General features: G+C 52.6%; 1 protein-coding gene across 12 annotated transcripts in view; it reads right to left on the minus strand.

Moving 5' to 3' along the window:
* The window catches only part of Camta1 (calmodulin binding transcription activator 1), an 862,623-nt gene that overhangs the window by 221,578 nt on the left and 622,872 nt on the right, over positions 1 to 18,173 (minus strand). For 10 of the 12 annotated variants that reach the window (XM_076565702.1, XM_076565703.1, XM_076565700.1 and 7 more), the window contains one exon: positions 15,639 to 15,710. The exons of the other annotated variants lie outside the window; for them this stretch is intronic. In XM_076565702.1, the coding sequence (XP_076421817.1) occupies positions 15,639 to 15,710 (72 nt within the window). The remainder of the gene's footprint in view (positions 1 to 15,638; positions 15,711 to 18,173) is intronic. 12 annotated transcript variants of the gene reach the window in all.

Genomic DNA, 18,173 nt, shown 5'->3' on the forward strand with positions numbered 1-18,173 from the left:
AGGGAACAGAGTGTTTCTCAGTGCCCCAGGCGCCCTCGACCACTCATGGAGTGGAGGAGCGGCACTGGGTATCACTCCCAGCAATTACAGTTTGGCCTTCACGGAGGGCCAAGTGCCTTGTTCCCAGGCAGATCCGCAGGAAGCCAGGGGCATAGCAAAAGACACTTAGCAGCTATGTGACATGGGGACAGCCTGATTCTGGGTTTGAGAAGATCAGCTATTTATTCTGACAACACTCTGAGACATTAGCCAGGACACCCAAGTCTCTTGTAGGAGACCACAGCCACCTGAGCGGAGCGGTGCTGCGGACAGCTTTGCTTGCAGGATGCATAAAGAGCCTGGCTGGGGAACTGGGATCAAAGCATGTGCAATTCTGCTGGGATCCATATGCTCGCCTGAAGCCACTGAAAGTCACCTATCTGCTGGACAGCAGAGGCCAGCTGGTGCCAGTCCTTCCTTCTACTCAGGGGCCCGTATGGGGGATTCAGAGGCCATGTCATCCCAACTTTTTCTCAGTCATGGCATGCCCCAGGGGGCCACTGCCTGGATCGAAGCTGTCCTTATCTTCTGGGCCTCAGAACCCACTCTTGCTTTGTCTTCCCCAAATCTCCAGCCTCTCCCATTCCGGGTCTGTGTCAGTGAGGAGGTCCTGTCCCATGAGCCTCTGGGAAATTTGCTGACTTCTAATTCAGGTTCCTTAAGCAGCAGCAAGAGCCCATTGCTCGCATAGAGGCTTGCTCGCGTCAGTCTGTCTATCTTCCCTGGAGAAGTGGGTGGGACGTTGTCAGCTTGTATGAGAATGTCAGGGAATGGTGCAGAATTGGCAGGATGGGGCCATCTGCACCGGGAGGGAGGGGGTTGGGGAAGGCTGCAAGCCTCCATGTGCACACACCCTTTCGGCTGGTTTCTGAGAGAGATGGGTCCTGAGTGTCACTCAAGAGAAAACGGAATTCCCCAGAGAAGACACCGGACCGTGATCTTGAGGAGATGATTGTTCCAGGAGAGGCGCTCACGTGGCCATGACATGGCAAGGTGTGCCCTTCTGCTGTCAGTATTCCCATGGTGCTGGGAGTAACAGACCATGTGCACGTATGTATACGCTATGTGTGTACATGTGAAACATATGCACACACAGGTATATTGTACATGCATGGGTACACATGTGTGCTTTGTGTACATGTAATGTATACACATGTAAAATGCTACATATGTGCAATGTATGTGTGCATGTCAGTATACTTGTGTGTATCCATGTGCATGTGTATCCTGAACATATTTATACACGTAGTACAAGCACATGTGTGATACATGTATTATGTGATGCATGTGTGTTTATATGCAACACTGCTATCCTGAGCATCTAGGTTTTGAACACTAACTCTACACCACAGTCGTGCTAAGTACTTTGTATGTTAGGGCTTTTCCCTTCACAACAACACTGTTAGCATCTCTACTGACCAGCCAGAGAAACCAGGGTATGAAGAAATTAAGCTACTTTTCCAAAGAAAGAGGGGTAGGGTTGTGCTTGGGCATGCTGGGAAGGCCAGCAGGGAGGTGGGACTCTGCCTCAGCTCCTTCTCTCAGTGTGTGTGGGGGTTGGGGGTAGCAGTGGGGTGGGAACCACCCGGGGAGGGAAGACTAGGCTCAGTGAGCCCCACGATGGCATTGCCATGACCTCTGATGAAGGCCAACTGTGGTCATTCAAGGCATGGGGAAGAGGGGACGGGAGGCTGGAGGTGAAGGGCAGGGGCCTGGCATCACCCTGGGAGTCAAAGCCAAGTCCTTAGGTCTAAGGACAACGAGCCCAGTAGGATAAGGGGACTCAGATCCCCAACTCCAAGATCTCAGATCTCTGCATGGTGTTGGGTTACTCATTCCCATGGAGACTCAAGACAGATTCTGCCTTTTGTTTCCGGAGGTACAAGTGTCATCGGTCACAAGCAAGGGGCAGAGAGGCTCAAACAAGTCCTTAGACATTGGACATAACATGAGTCTCCTCTAGTCTGGGATGACATTGTGGTATGCTGGAGCCGGTCTGCCATGATAGAAAGCTGGTCTTCTGGCTTTCAGGAGCTGCCTGCTGAGGTCTGGGGAATGCCACAAACTGGGTACCCCACTGGAAGCCCCGAGTCAGCAGCATGGAAATTAGGAACCCCCAAACTATCTTTGCTTTCTCCTAGAGATGTGGTAGCTGGCCATTTGTCAGCATAACCCCTGCTCTACAGGACAAAATCTGCCTCTTTCGTCTGCCTCACCAGCAGAAGAGCAGGTGCCTATCTTCTGAAAAGAGGCTGCCTTCATCCCAAGCAGCAGCTGAACTCAAGCATCCTTTCTGGAAAGCACGATATGTTGCTGGCAGCAGAATGATCCTTTATCTAATTAAGCTCGACTCGGGCTAATGTTGTGAGCTTGCATTCTCTGATCAGACACCAGCGGCTGGCGGCTGAGTTGCATGCTGGGGCGTCCTGGGAAGCCAGCCCGGAATGTTAAAAATGCTGTGGCTCATACACAGTCTGTGTGTAGAGGGGCATCCCAGAAAGACGCCTGGCTTAGCATTTAGAAAGCAGGGTTGCAGCCCAGCTCCTCTGCCAAGCCACCGGGCATTCCCAGCGAAGTGGGGACCTCACTGGGTAACAGTTTCCCTCTGCAAAACAAGGGGCTGGCAGCTAGTTTCTGAAGGGTACTGTCAACATTGCCGAAACCTCCCCAGGTATAAAGGGGCCACCTGCCTGGCCTGGTGTGTGTATGTGTAGCTTGGATTGAAGGCTGTGGCTTTGACTCAGTGTGGCAACTCCATGTGATGTCCAGAGTGTCACAGGATCCCAGCAGTTGTGGGTCCTGTAAACAACCGTGATAACAAAGAGTCTGTCCAAGGGGGCTGGCCTTTCCCTCTGCTGCAGCCTTGACTCTAGGCTGTTGCACTATTTAATTTTCAGTGTGATGGCTTTGGTAGAAGAAGTGCTGGGTAACACCCTCTCCATAACGAAAGCAGCTGCTTCTAGGGAGCAGGGAGTGGTAGGGTGTCACAGAGCCCGGAACAGTGGCAGCACATGGGACTCATGTCTCGTCAGAGGTTTGGGTATGGCCACCTTCCCCTCCTCGTGGACCAGTGACAGTGACGGCTATGGCATGTCCTGAGAGGCAGCTGCTGTGGGGATGCTGTTACAAGTGGCACCCTGCAGCTGCCTCGTGGATGCACTGAGGCTGATTCAGTGTGAGATACCAAGAGACAGGTGGGTGCTGGCCATGTGGACAGCAGCCAGAGAACAGTTTTCACAATCTTGGCTTCTTAGAAGGTGCTGGCTAGGGCCCTGACCTGCTCCTAGAGTCAGCTGGGGTGCTCTGGGGCCAAATGGACCTGGTACTGTCCCCTGGGTGAGTTGATACAAGCCTGGAACAGACTGCAGTCTGTAGGCAGCTGTTTTATCTCTTTTGCTTACTTAGAGCCACAGTGAATGCTGGGGTCTGTGACTTGTCAGTCAGCACTTGGGAGCAATTACTACCTGTGAAGGGCAGAGTTAGACTTCAGAGGAGCGAGACAGGGCTCCTTTGCCTTGTACCCAAGGGTCAGGAATGGAGTGACAGCTAGGTCCTCTTCTCCCCTTGGAGTAGGGTCAGGTGATACTTTGAGTATGCAGGACCCAGGGCAGGGTAAAACCCAGTCTAGAAGTAGCTCTCAGGCAGGGCTGCTGGCTCCAGGCTCTGTCCTCTGGCTTCTGTACAGGCAGGATGTCCTAAATTCACCAAGAGACAGTAGAGAGGTATGGTCTCTCTCTTCCGGTCCAGGGTCACATCCAGCAAGATGCAGGCTCTCATCAGCCTTCAGAGAAGTGGGACTTTAGAATTGGAGAGACTGAGTCCTCTGGCAGCCGGGGAGTAGGGATGTAGGTACAGCTCCCACAGCTAAGCCAAAGTTCCTTCCAGCCTCCCACCCTCTAGCCAGGCTGCTGTGTCCATGGGGACTCCATGGGGCTGACTCAGTCTCCTGACTTGAAATTCTGAAGCCCTTTCGAGTTATTGAATGTGTCCTGATGGCTGGCCTGGGCTTGGGGCTGCAGTTTGAGATAGAGCACACACACAGCTTATAGACACCCAGGACAGAACTTGGTGTTCCTGGAACTGTTAATCTTGGGGCTCAGAGCTGGGGACAGCCCACAGCTGAGCCCCAGAGCCACACCTCTCCCAGCAGAAAGGGGCTCAGTATTAGCTCATTTCTTTCCAACTGACACTGTTAGAACTCAGGCAATCTGCTAGGAAGTCAGGATCAGCAAATATTTTTATCCTGGGTCTCCTCTCAACCCTCCCAGCTCACCTCATAGAGATTTCTGCCTTGAGAAGGTAAGTCTCCAGGGCACCCCAGAGACTCCTAGAGACCTTAGTCAAGTTCATCTAAGGCCACTTCAAACCACATCTCAGAATTGTACCTTCTCCTCAGGAGGGGAAAGGGTTGCAGGCAGGGAGGAGAGACATGGGATGAGATTCCTCTTTTAGGTCACATGTCCTGACCCAGGTTCCTGCAGACCCAGCAGTGGGAGTTATCTGGGAGGAGCCCCAGGGAACATCAACCCCCACCCCTGCCCAGTCTTCCTTCTGGGTGGGGCCTTCCCCTCTGGAAGGATGGCAAATGTCATGCTGAGTGACAGAGCCTGGCACAGGAGTGTGCAGGATTTTGCGACTGTAGAGTTGAGACTGGAAGATTAACATATGCCAAGGAGCCAGTTTACAGAGAGAGACTGGAAATCCTTCCTCACCTGGGCTGCTTCTGGTGAACAGAGCATGCTCAGGAAAAGCCAGGATCATAAAATGGAGTGGATGCTCTGCAAAAGTAAATGTCTTACCAAGGGTCATAGCCTTGGTCAGGTACTTTTTGGACCCACTGCCCAGTCTTACCTTGGGAGCCCTTTACTCTGTCTTAATGAACTGCCCCTTTCCACTGACCTCTGGATATTTTGACTCCTTTTCTAAAGTCATGACTGCCAAGATTTACAGCTTGCCTGTCCTGACATTTTTCTCCCAAGCTCTAGTAAAATGATCCTTGAGCTTCCTTCTGAGTCTGTTTCTAAATTATTTTATTAATGAGACTCAAACCCTATGAAAGGGAACACTGAGTTACCTAGTAACAATTCTACCCAGTTAAAGGTCCAGAACAGAAGTCAAGTCTGGTGGGAAATGTTAGACGGGTGCTGATCTTTGGGAGGTGGGCCAGGGGACCCGGGTGAAGCACCGGCCTGCTTCTGGTCTTGATGGCCCTGGGCTGTGACAACTTACACACTTGGTAGGTGGCACTCAGTTGGCTCACGGTGGAAACTTGGTTTCAGACACAACAGACATGAACCCCACACTTTGGTTGAGGGCACCTGCGCTTTGGTTGAGGGCACCTGGGCTTTGGTTGAGGGCACCCAGGCTTTGGTTGAGGGCACCCGGGCTTTGGTTGAGGGCACCCAGGCTTTGGTTGAGGGCACCCAGGCTTTGGCTGAGGGCACCCAGGCTTTGGCTGAGGGCACCCGGGCTTTGGCTGAGGGCACCCGGGCTTTGGCTGAGGGCACCCGGGCTTTGGTTGAGGGCACCCGGGCTTTGGTTGAGGGCACCCGCGCTTTGGCTGAGGGCACCCACGCTTTGGTTGAGGGCACCCAGGCTTTGGTTGAGGGCACCTGCGCTTTGGTGGAGGGCACCCGCGCTTTGGTTGAGGGCACCCGGGCTTTGGTTGAGGGCACCCGCGCTTTGGTTGAGGGCACCTGCGCTTTGGTGGAGGGCACCCGCGCTTTGGTTGAGGGCATCTGCACTTTGGTGGAGGGCACCTGCGCTTTGGTGGAGGGCACCCGCGCTTTGGTGGAGGGCACCCGCGCTTTGGTGGAGGGCACCCGCGCTTTGGTGGAGGGCACCCGGGCTTTGGTTGAGGGCACCCGCGCTTTGGTGGAGGGCACCCGCGCTTTGGTTGAGGGCACCCGGGCTTTGGTTGAGGGCACCCGCGCTTTGGTTGAGGGCACCCGGGCTTTGGTTGAGGGCACCCGGGCTTTGGCTGAGGGCACCCGGGCTTTGGTTGAGGGCACCTGCGCTTTGGTTGAGGGCACCCGGGCTTTGGTTGAGGGCACCTGCGCTTTGGTTGAGGGCACCCGGGCTTTGGTTGAGGGCACCCAGGCTTTGGTTGAGGGCACCTGCGCTTTGGTTGAGGGCACCCAGGCTTTGGCTGAGGGCACCCAGGCTTTGGTTGAGGGCACCCAGGCTTTGGCTGAGGGCACCCAGGCTTTGGTTGAGGGCACCCAGGCTTTGGTTGAGGGCACCCGCGCTTTGGTTGAGGGCACCACCACAGGTGCCTACTGTGCAGAAGCCCACTGTGCTTGGGACTTCTGGCATGTGTGAAAGGGAAGCAAATTGAGAAGCTACACAGTGACAGAGCGGGCCAGCCCATGGTGGTGGAGTCTAGACACCTGTGAAATCCTCTTGGCTTTCCAGAACACCATCAATACTTCATCATAAAAGTTTGGGGGAGGGGAACAGAGTGGCTTGCCCAGAAGTGACTGGATGCCAGAAAAACTATGACCAACACTTGATGGCTGAGCAAAGATCCTCATGTTAACCAACCAGGTAAGGTTCAGGATATCTTCCACCCAGCCAGAGGAGTATGTGCAAAGGCCCTGGGGTACCTAAGAGCTAGGTTTTACTGGGGAACAACAGAAACCATCAAGGTAGAGGCTCTAGGTGGCGAAAGCTGAGAAGTACATGACACAGGCCCTCAAGACTTCACAGTAAGGGCTAATTTTAGGTGCAGAGGAGATTTAGGGAGTGATGGTGATCCAATCTGGAACTTAAGGGGCCACTCTAGTGTGTGGTGGGGGATGGGCCACTTGCAAAGAAGAGCACCTGCCTAACCATGGGGAGAGCAGAGGTTTGCCTTGGGGCAGTGGAAGAGGGCATGGGGGTGGATCTGGGCTGAGGACACAATTCTGAGTGGGGAGGGGGTAAGAGAAAGAGAGGGGAGAGGAGCTGGAGCCACTGAGGGGCAGCAGATCTTGTTGGAGCTGGAGTCTTGCTGGGCCCTGCAGGTCACAAGACCCTCCACATCCACGCCCAGGTTCAAATGTGGGACTCATCAGATGAAAACTGGTCCCTGAGGACCCAGGCCTGGTGAGCCCAGGAGGCGGCGTGGAGGGAGGCCGAGGAGACCCGGGGAGAGTCCAACAGTCAAAGACGGTGGGGTGGCAGAGTGGGCAGTGAGTCGGAGAGACGGGCACCTCTGCAGCTGAGGGAAGGCACTGTGAGACACAGGGAAGTGAGCATGGTAAGAGGACCAGAGTGAGGGTAGAGTGGACAGCAGGGGCCACCCTGGGGCGGCAACCCTGGGCTGGATCACGTGGCCATTCTGGCTTCCTTCACTCTGTGCCAGTACACCCCGTCCCAGGGGAACCCCAGCATGTCTGGGAAGGAGAACACACAGACCGTTCTCGGGATGTGCTGGATGGGGAGCGCTACTTCAGACCCCACGGAATCTGGGCCTAGGAGGAGAGAAGATGCAGGAGGGTGGGGTGAGAGGAACAGATGCTGGGTATAACTATACATAGCTATGTATACATGTACATGCTTATGTATATGTGTACCTATGATCACAAATGTGTACTTATGCATATTTTTGTATACCTTTGCACATCGGTCATCATATGTGCATACATGTGCATACCTATGTCCACCTGTGATCCTGTGTGTGTGTATTTGTATACCCATGCAGAATGTGTGTATATAGCCATGCATGTATATAGCCATGAACACCTGTGAATGTCTGTGCACACCTGTGAACACACATGTGCACAACTGTGGTCATATATACTTATGAATATATGTGTATACTCATGAAGAGTCATGGACACCTATGCACATCTATGAATGCCCATGATCATATGCGTATGCATGTGAATACCTATGCATACCAATGATCATATTTGCACATACGTACCTACTTGAGACACACCTGTGAACATATGTGTATATATGTATGATTAAGCACACATATAAATATTTGTGTATGCACATACACCGGTACATTATGTATACCTGTACACACCTGTATATACACGTGAATACTTACAATTACCTGCATATCATGCATACATGTATACATCTGTGCACTCCTGCATAAAACCATCTGCCACAAGTCTGCAGCATGTAGCATGGCTCAGTTCCACATCCTGACAGCCACTAACACTAAGGGGCAATGAAGCAGCGATGCAGACCATGGGAACTCCTTGTTCACGCCGGATCTAGAACGACCCCACAGAGGCTAGTGTCACCTGCGGGGGCATGCCTAAGCGAGCTGCTGACAGTCACATGTGGAGCATGTCACAGAGCACGTCACGGATGCCCCAGATTTTTATCTCTTGGTCCTGTGAGTTCCTTCAGAGGCAACACCGTAAGTGTTTCCTCGAGGCTAACTTTTGTCTGGTGCTTTGAGAAGCGGAGTCGCACAGTTTCTCTTTAGCTCAAAAGAAGATTCGGATATTACGGACAGGATGTCGGCTTAGATTACACGAGCAGGATAATTAGACAAAGCCTGCATTATAAGCCATCTAGCCAGGAAATTAAGCCGCTTTGGCATTCTCCTCGCCTTTGAAGGGTATTCTGTGAGGGGGACAGGAATTGTTTGGCTTGATAGATAAAGATAGTAACCAAACTGCAGAGCCCATTGTTCAGGCTTTACAGTGAGAGCAATGGCTCAGCCAAGCCGACACCGCACGCCGTGGAGGCACAAACCCCTCTGCAGACCCTGGATTAAGAGGCTGACACATTGCGGATAATAAGACTAATTAATAATTCCATCTCCAAGGGACCGCAGCCCTGGCAGCTTCATCCTGCCTCTGCCTTCCAGCTCACTGGGGCAGCCCAGTCCTTTCAGGGCTGAAGGACAAAGGAGAATTTGCTCACCAGGAAAGGGACATTGTGCTTCTGTCACAGCGGGACGTGGTGTGGAGGAGGCTTGGGTCCGCAAGGAGAACAGGAGACAGCCGACAGGGTGCGGAGGCTCCAGCTCATATATGACTACAGGAGGAATCCTTGCCCAAGGCTGTGGGACAAGCCAGACTCCGGGGCCTAGGATCACATGGTGACATCCAAGAGACCTTAAAGATCGCTCATGAGAGACAGTCTCTTAGGGGACACCCCTGACAACCTACCCACCCAGTATGCCGGGGTAAAAGCAGTATTCATTGGAAGGTGACTTCCAACAGCCCGCCAAACATGACAGCAGGGACTTTGCGGATCTGACCTTTCTTCTTTCTCATAGTGAGAATTAAATGCCTGTACACACACACACGCACACACACGCACACACACACATGTACACACACGCATGCACAACACACACACACACACACACACACACACACACCACAATCAATTCACTCAGTCAGAATCCCAGGCTGGTAAGAGTAGGGGTGAATTCAAACTTGGCTGGTTCCAAGCCCAGATCCCAGCAGGCTGTCTTACACCCAGTACCCTCCTTGTCCATTAGGTGGTAGCAGAGTGCCCCGTGGCTTCGGCAGGCTCTGGCCACACCAGCAACCTTGGCAAATTGAAATCTGCAAGGTGAAGGTGAGGCTGGCCACCTGAGCACTACCCATGAAACAGGACCTGTGGAAAGAGCCAGTCCCCCTCTCTCCTGTCCCTGGAGGGAAGGATGGGATGAGGGAATCTGGAAAATGCCAGTGACATTCCTCGGAGAGGATAATAGCTGGCTTTGGGAGTCTGCCATATTTTCTGGAAGCTTTAGGTGGGTACAGCCACAGCCTTGGCATCGTAAATCGCAATCAAGCGAAGACATCGAAGGAGGAAATACTATCCACGCCACTGCTCAGCCTTGGCCAGGGTCCTGAAATCTTAATGGAATTGAACTTTCTTTTTTCTTTTGCATAGCACCGTAAATTCCTGTGTCTACCTAATCCCCTGATCACGTTATTCAAGGGAGGAAGTTGGGAAAGCTGCTCTTTAGAATAAAGCTGGGATAGGAATGCGTCTCGGGATGATCTCTCTGCCGACGCCATTCTTCCTGTCTCCTCCCCTCTGCCACATGCAATGCGTCTATCCTGGCTCCCCAGGTGAGGGATTCCCGGGTGGGCTACCCACGTGGCTTCGGCGTGAGTTAGTCACCCCTGGACTGCAGTCTTGCAACCGAATGGAGCCGCTCTCCCTCTGGCCACAGTCTTTCCTGCTGGAGATCCTGCTTAGAGCACCGAGGTCCTCGCTCTTCCCACAGTCCACCCCGCATCACGGTACCAGTCTCCCCTCTCTCCTGTGGTGCACCCTTGGCCCACAGACTCTGGTCCTTCCTGCAGACCAAGTCCTTCTTTCTTAGCAGGGACACCTCAGCTGGAGGATCCTGTGGTGAGCTGAAGCCTGGTTTGGGACTAGCATGCCTCCAGCATACCAAGTTCAGGACTCCTTCAGCACGTACCCAAAGCACTCACTCCCAGACTCACTTCTACACGGTGACAATAACAATGTGCCAGCCTCATGAAGACCATAAAATGCTCAAAAACACAAGGCCTGTGATGAATGAGGTTATTAACATGATGATGATGATGATGATGATGATGATGATGATGATGATAGTGGCTACTGGGTGGCCCCGGAGAAGCTTTCGTGGAAGTATCACTGTTTCTGTTTGTAGGGATGGGGTATTGCTATGCTGCCCAGGCTGGCTTTGAACACAGAATCTTCTCTCAGTCTCCAGGCTACAGGCCCCAATTCCCCACAGTAGCTTTGACTATAATGGACTAAACCTCTGAAACTGTTTTCCTTTATAAAAGGTGCTGTGGTCATGGTGTCTCTTCACAGCAACAGAAACACTAAGACAACACCTTTCTTCTTTATAAGGTAGTTAGTTACCTTTAGCATATTGTCATAACAATACTCTGATGCCTCCCCTGTACTCACTATTGAGGCTAGGGTTGGCAGAGCCTGGTGGATGGGCAGGAGGCAGCATGTTAAAGTGAAGGGCCCAGTAGCCCTCCCATTTGGGGGCCACTTTCATGGTCTGGGGTAAGATGACCAGTACTCTAAGAGTGATGATGACACCTCATGAAGAGGCACAGAAGATGCCCATAGGTGACCTTGACATCTTGCTTCATTCTGCCCCCTGGTGGCTGAGTGATTGAAGTACCTCTCCCTAGTGACAAGGAGCATGTAGTGAAGGTTGACTCCTTGGCCCGGAAACAATGGCCAGTGGTGGTCAGCTTTGCGGGTATAGATGCTGGTGCTCAGAGTAGACCAGACAGGACTAGAATCCAGCTCCCTGGACTCAGAATGCAGTGCTCTTCCCAGGACTGGGTTCTAGATCTTGGAGTTGAAATGTGAGCTCTTCTGTGGTGAACTGGGAGCCCACACCCTGTGCTGTGTTCTTCCCTGATCCCCAGGGTCTCATCTTCACACAGTCCTCTGTTTTTCAGGGCTGTGCTGAGCCAGGAAGGATCCTCACGGCCTCTGCTCCATGGGCTGGAGTGAGAAGTCACGCAGCCGTGTGGAGTCACCCCCCGCCTTACGTGCAGAAAACATTCATTAAGCATTTCAGAGAACAATGGTAAAAAGAAAAACACTCATTAGAAGCAGAAATAGTTTGCAAAGGAGCCAGCGGTCTGCTGGGAAGCGCAGCCAGAAATGGGGCTCGTTCTCAGAGAAAGCTGTGCTCAAAGGGATGGATCATGGAGGCCAGGGAGCCTGAGGCTTGAGGTCCTGGATGGGGAGACCCTTCCTGTTGAACTCTGTTTTATCCCTTGGCACTGCTTCTGGCCCTAGCAAGGCTCAGTCTTGGAAGCTACAGTCAGAACCATGTCAGGCAGTGGGAGCAGAGGCCAGATCACTGCTCTGCCCCATACCCGACTTGTGTGTGACTCTAAGGCTGGCCCTGGTCTCTGTGGACCTCAGGGACCCACCAGAAAAATGCAGTGACTAAGCCTGGGGTCCTGCTGACTGTGACACAGAGGCTGAAGGTGGAGCAAAGGCAGTGTTTGGGGTTCCTTCAAGGTGACCTTCTCCAGGTTATCTGGAATCTCAGGGTCTGGCCAGTTGGAGTAGTGGGTGGGGTTCAGCCCATTTGGATCCACAGTGCAGCCTGGGATGTTGTCTTGGGCACAAGTACTGCCATCTTGCAGCATCTCTGAGATGCCCAGTGTCTCCCACAGCACTGGCATCCGTCGGTCATGCTGATGACCTGATGTACTTGTGAACAAACCAGGCTTCAGCACCCTGCATACAGGGCTTGCTTGCTTGTGTCTTGGACTGGATTATAGTAGAACCTTCACTAGCAATGATGAATGGGGAATATGATACACACAGATGGACAGAAGGCAGCTCCCCCAGAAGAAGTCCACGTGGCTCAAAAGTCCTGACTCTGTCCATTGGCCTTCGGCTTGCTTGGTGCTGCAATTGGGGGCATTTGTTCAGTTAGGCTATGGCCTTTAGGACATGTTGGCTCCTGCCCTGCCTTGCTCAAGGTTCTGTGCTTGGCACTGAGGGAGACAGAGGTGGGGAGTTCCTCTGTTGGGGAGCTCCACTGTGGGTAAAGAGAACTCGGTGGATTTCTCGGAGGGTAGAGCAGAGGCCTCTGTTTCGCTAAGTGGCTTTGAGGTGGCCTCTGCTGGAAGACATCAGAGGATGGAAGTGAGCCATGGCTTGTGGTCAGGAGCCAGTTACTGAGCTGAAGCCTCAATAGCCAGTGGTAGGGTTACTCCTTGAGGAAGTCCTTTATCCAGAGGCCTCCCGCTGTACCCTTCCTGAAAGTCCCACCGTCTCTAGAAGGCTGTCTTGCTCCAGCACGTTACTTAGCAGATGGTGGCTGTATGCTCCTGGCTGACCCAGTCCTCTTTTTCAGTACCTTCTCAGGGCCTGGATGCCATCGTGCTCATCAGCTTCCTGGCACTGCTCTCACCGGGCACCGCCCTGACACCTTCATGCCCACCAACCCTCTTTCATGGGACTTGGTATTGGAGACAAACCTGGGCCAAATGACATCTGGGCCAGTGTCTCACAGCATCTTCTTTGACACCAGAGTATTAAACCTGAGCACGATGTCATTGTCCTGATGTTCCAGCCCTAGAACAAACCACCCTGAGCAGCACCCGCTGCTGCCGGAATGCCTGGTTCAGAGTGGGCAGGGCATGACTGGCACTACTTACGTTGGCTTTAGCTCCCTAATTTCTTGTCCCTCAGCCTGGCTGGGGTGGGGACTTCACCCTGGGCACCCCACTGCAGGGATCCCCCAGTGCCTTGATCTGATGCAGACCCTGTTCTGTCTCCTGATCACACGGTGGTAGGAAGAGCTATTTGAGGACCCAGAGGTGAGGGGTGGGTGACAATTCTCCCTGGCATGGAATGGGGAAATGAAGATGCCCAGAGCAGCCAGGTTGATCCTGCCACACTGGCCTTTGGATGAGGTGGGGGGTGGGGAGTCGCTCAGCTTCCTGCCAGCTGGAGTGTGACAAGCTAGACACAAGCACGTGAATCACCCCAGCTGTATCTTCAGCACTCAGAGGACAGGGCATAGAAGCAGGTTGGGAGAGTGGGCAGGGGACAGGACTTTCCTGCTTGCTGCAGGGTTATCTGGGAGCCACCGGAACACAGCTGTGGAAAAGGGAGCACAGCTCTCATGTTGCCCAAAGGCATCTGCTTCTAGCAGAGGAAGTCTAGTGGGATTTAAAAACCACAAGAATGCAATGGGGCAAGCAGAGGCAGCGGAGGCAGGCATAGAGCAGGCATGGAGGAGGCAGCCATCTTTAAGCAAAGGTGGCACCCTTAAGGACTGTTGGCAGAAAGTGAGCAAGCAGGGAGCTGATCTGTTAGATGTCCCAGCCTGGTGTGGCACAGAAGGCATGTCAAAGATGCATTCTATGCAGGGGCATAGACACCAAAAGGAAAAGAGTCACAGCCAGGGACGGGGGCTGGAGGTCTAGGAAGGAATTTCCAAAAGCTGCAGGATGTTTGGAATAAATGGAGTTTCTGGAACCCAGCACCTGAGCTAGGAAACCATGATCATGTTCTAGCCAGGCCGGAGCGATGCCCTCGAAGCAGAGGCCCCACACCCTGCTGCCAGTTTGCTAGTGAGAAAACTCGTCTGATGGCTTAGTATCTTTAGGGCGATTTCTACTAAACAAAGTAGCACTCGATGACCATGTAAAACACCCTCAAAATGACACAGCTGAGTAATTAGAAAAACAGACACTCCTACACCAGCCTCCAAGGGACACAGAGACAGGACAACCGACAATGGATGCATCGGCTTTGTAGATCAGCACATCTTCCGGTCAGCTAGGACACCATTCCCTAAGGAATGTGCTGAGCCACAGACAATCTTGGGAACTGAGGGGGAACAGAAGGGCCGGTGGCTACAGCTGGGAACTAGGGTGGTAGGGCTCTGGCAAGGCTGGGCCCTGGCCTCCCTATCCAGACAGTCCCAAGCCCTGTGGACACCTCCCAGACTATTTCCCCTGGAAACAGCGGCCTCTCTGTACCTGGTTCTCTTTGAGGCTCTTGTCTTTCTGCACACATTGGGATGATGCTTGACTCTCGCTTCCCCTCTTCCAGTCTCCCTTCAACCAGGACCCTCAGGTCCTCTGGGCCACCAAACCCCATGTGCTTGACAGTTTGAACAGGACTGGACACAGACAGTGGGACCCCAACAATGAGTTCCCCAGCAGTGGTTCCTGGACAGAGGTGGTAGAGATAAAGTTGTGTGTAAGGGGAATGGGACAGGCCTACTGGGTTGGGTCCTACAAAGAGAATGTGTATAGCAGAGGGGAAGCTTGGTAAGAGACACAGGTCAAGTCCCACTGAATAGATCCTCAGCCACTCACCCCTCACAGTACCATACTCCCCTGGGCTTGTAGTAAGAGGCTAGGTAGCCTCTGTTTAGATCTACTGTGCTAGCACCACGGACATAAGCTGCCTATCCAGCACCACGAACAGAGGCTGCCCAGGCTACACCATGGACAGAGGCTGTCTATCCAGCACCACGGACAGAAGCTGCCCAGCCAACACCATGGACAGAGGCTGTCTATCCAGCACCACGGACAGAGGCTGTCCAACCAACACCACGCACAGAGGCTGTCTATCCAGCACCATGGACAGAGGCTGTCTGTCCAGCACCATGGACAGAGTCTGCCTAGCTACACCACAGACATAAGCTGTTTATCCATAACTGCAGACAGGCTGTCTAGCCATCACCATGGATAGAGGCTACCCTCCACAAGCCTGGCAGATGCTCCCACACCACCTTTGTCTTTAAGATAGGCATCACAAATCAATCACCGAGCTCCTCCCCAAGGAGTCAAGACCTGCTCTTCCCCAGCAGGCACCCCAGTCAATCCACTGCACCTAGGACACCCCCTGGAAGCCTTGGCACCCTGAGGCATCTACTCTGTTTCTCCCTGGATGAACAAGGTGTACCCCAGCCACAAGCTCTCTCTCTCTCCTTCCTGGAACCTCACATCAGACCAGTCACCAAACAGCCTTGGTAAATACTGCTGAAAACTAGTCAAATGCACCAGGGCTCTCAGCCCAAAGTCACTGTCACACGCAGGAGTCCCATGCCCCCTCAACACCCTCCACGGACCCTTCCCAAGCACCGGCGACGCAAGAAGAATCCAGTCCCAGCCACCTACCTGAAGGAGCCAGTAGCACCTCCGGTGGAAAGTGGGGATGATGGAGGAATGGACATAGCAGCCGTACAAGCACTAGGGAGAGAGGAAAAACGAGAGTTCAGTTGGAAAGAGGGAAGGAAGGAAGGAGACAGACAGTGCAACAGAGAAGGAGCAAGAGGGGCCGTGCCACTTTCGGCAGGCCGGGGGAAACTGAGGCACAGGCTGGACTCCAGGGACAGGGTCTAAGACAGATTGTGGGACATGCCAGTGGGAATATAGGCAGCAGGCACTGTACCCTGTGGAGGGCTAGAGGCACCTGAGAACTCAGAACTGCTAGGCAGCATTCAGGGCTTGAGGTCACGATGTCTGTTGCAATAGCTTAGGCTGAGATACTTGGGTATTCAGCAAGTACTGAAGGTTACCTTGTGGATTAAAGCAACACATGCATGCACTCACGCACACACGCGCACGCACACACTCCACACTGCCCCAGGATAGGCATCTTTTGTTCATATAAGTCCAGTGCTGATGGGAACAAGGCTGAGCAGCAGCAAGGTGCATCCCTAGATGCAGGGACCCCACCTGCCATGGAGCCCACTTTTATTTTTGAGCAGGGGTTGGTTTGCTCCTGTGCCTGCTTGCTTCTTGTATTTATTGCAGATAGATTTGGTTGGAGAATGGAGGGTGGGGTCACTCAGGTTCAGAGTCAGCTGGGAGGAGGGTCAGTTCTCAGGTGCCTGATTGACTGGTGGATGGACTGCACTGAAGCCCCCGTTTCCGGGTGGGGGGCAGCTGATCGGCATACAGAGCTTGGTTCTCAGGGGTAAGCCTGCTGGGGAGATGGGAGGGGACCTAAGGTGGTCTGTCTGTTAAATTCTCTGGGAATTTGCATGGGGGAGAAAGATTTCCAGCCACAGACAGCTCACCAACTTGGCAGGGGCCATCTCAGGATGCTTAGTGATAGGGTCCACTCCAGTCTGGACTACAGGCTTTGGTGTTGTCCTCTAATTCCAGATTAGACCAACCTCCCTTTTTTCATCCTTAGAGTTCCCCGGCTTGTCAAGCACACAGTCCAAAAAGGGTGGAGCGGAGAGAGAAGAAGAGTTGGCAGAGCTGCCCAGGTCACCGAAGACTGTCCCCATCTCCCCTCACAAGAGCCCCCAGCCCCCAACAGCACTCCAGAGAGGAATGGCCAGCAGCTTTGCCTTGGCATGTCTGTCAGACATCTTTTATACCCCCAGGAAGACCAAGTACAATTTGGCTTGACTCAGAGTCCATTTGAGCCCTGCCTGTCTGATTAGCACAGTTGAAAGAGAAATCATTTTGGACTCTGGGATTCAGGCTGCAAGAAAATCAGATTTCCAATATGTTAGAACTTTTACAGATCTCTGTCATCTGGGATTTAAGCCCTGTACAAACCAAACAAACAAAGCGGAAATTAATTTAAACGATTCCCTTGCAGTTCTTGCCCACAAAATGTATTTATTATTAAGAAGGCAATATTCTTCCCTGACTTTCCTGGTTTTCAAGATGCTGTTTTGGTTTTGTGATTGGGCTTTTTTTTTTAATCACCCATTTCTGGCCAGGCTGATTCTTGTTTGGACAGTTTTTCTGGAAGTGTTAGTAACCAATGAAATAAGCAGCTGCCTGTGGCTTTCTGTGATCTCTCTCTCTCTCTCATGGGAGAGAGCTTTTCATGGGCAGTTTTTGTTTGACTCACGTCATGAGCCAAGTGGAGGAAGACATGGACGGCTCCTGCCTGTGTCCTCTCTTTGTTTACTCCTCTCCAAACTTGAAGTGAACAAGGCTGACTTCTGGCATCCTGTCCCTCTCCAGTGCCTTCCTATCTGTAGATCTTAGCCTTCTGGAAGCCCACATTTGGGCTGTGAATTTGCCAAGCACCTGATCTACCCATCTTATGAGAGTGGAAAAGAAGAGGCAGGGAAACCCTCTCCAGACATCCTAGCCCCTATTGCCAACAACCCGTCTACCCAGATCACTGGGTAAGCAAAATGAAGTTCAAAAGAAAAATGGATGTCTCTCAGGGCTTATTCATTTACACAAGAGGAGCCCCCAAAACCACGAGACTGTTTTCATACATTCCTCTGTTCCTCTAACCACCACCATGGTCTCTTGGCTCTTCTCTCATCAGCAGAGAGATCTGAAGTTAGGAATATGGTTTAGAGGGAATCATAGCCTTGGCTGCACCCTGACAATATGGGCATTGAATGGGGAGAAGCCAGGAGCCCCAGGATGTGGGCTTCCATCACCCCGTCAGTTACTATGACTATCTTACTGTCTGTCTTCCTGACCAAGGCCACTGGGAATCTTTTTTGTTTGTTTTTTCTTTGTTTGTTTGTTTGTTTGTTTGTTTTTTGAGATAGGGTTTCTCTGTGTAGCTTTGCGCCTTTCCTGGATCTTGCTCCATAGACCAGGCTGGCCTCAAACTCACAAAGATCCACCTGCCTCTGCCTCCCAAGTGCTACTGCTGCCCTGCCCACCTCAGCTCACCTGCCATGACCTAGCCTCACCTGGATTTCCCAGCCCTTTCACTGA

The sequence above is a fragment of the Peromyscus maniculatus genome, chromosome 2 (genome assembly GCF_049852395.1).
Source record: "Peromyscus maniculatus bairdii isolate BWxNUB_F1_BW_parent chromosome 2, HU_Pman_BW_mat_3.1, whole genome shotgun sequence".
NCBI lineage: Eukaryota > Metazoa > Chordata > Mammalia > Rodentia > Cricetidae > Peromyscus > Peromyscus maniculatus.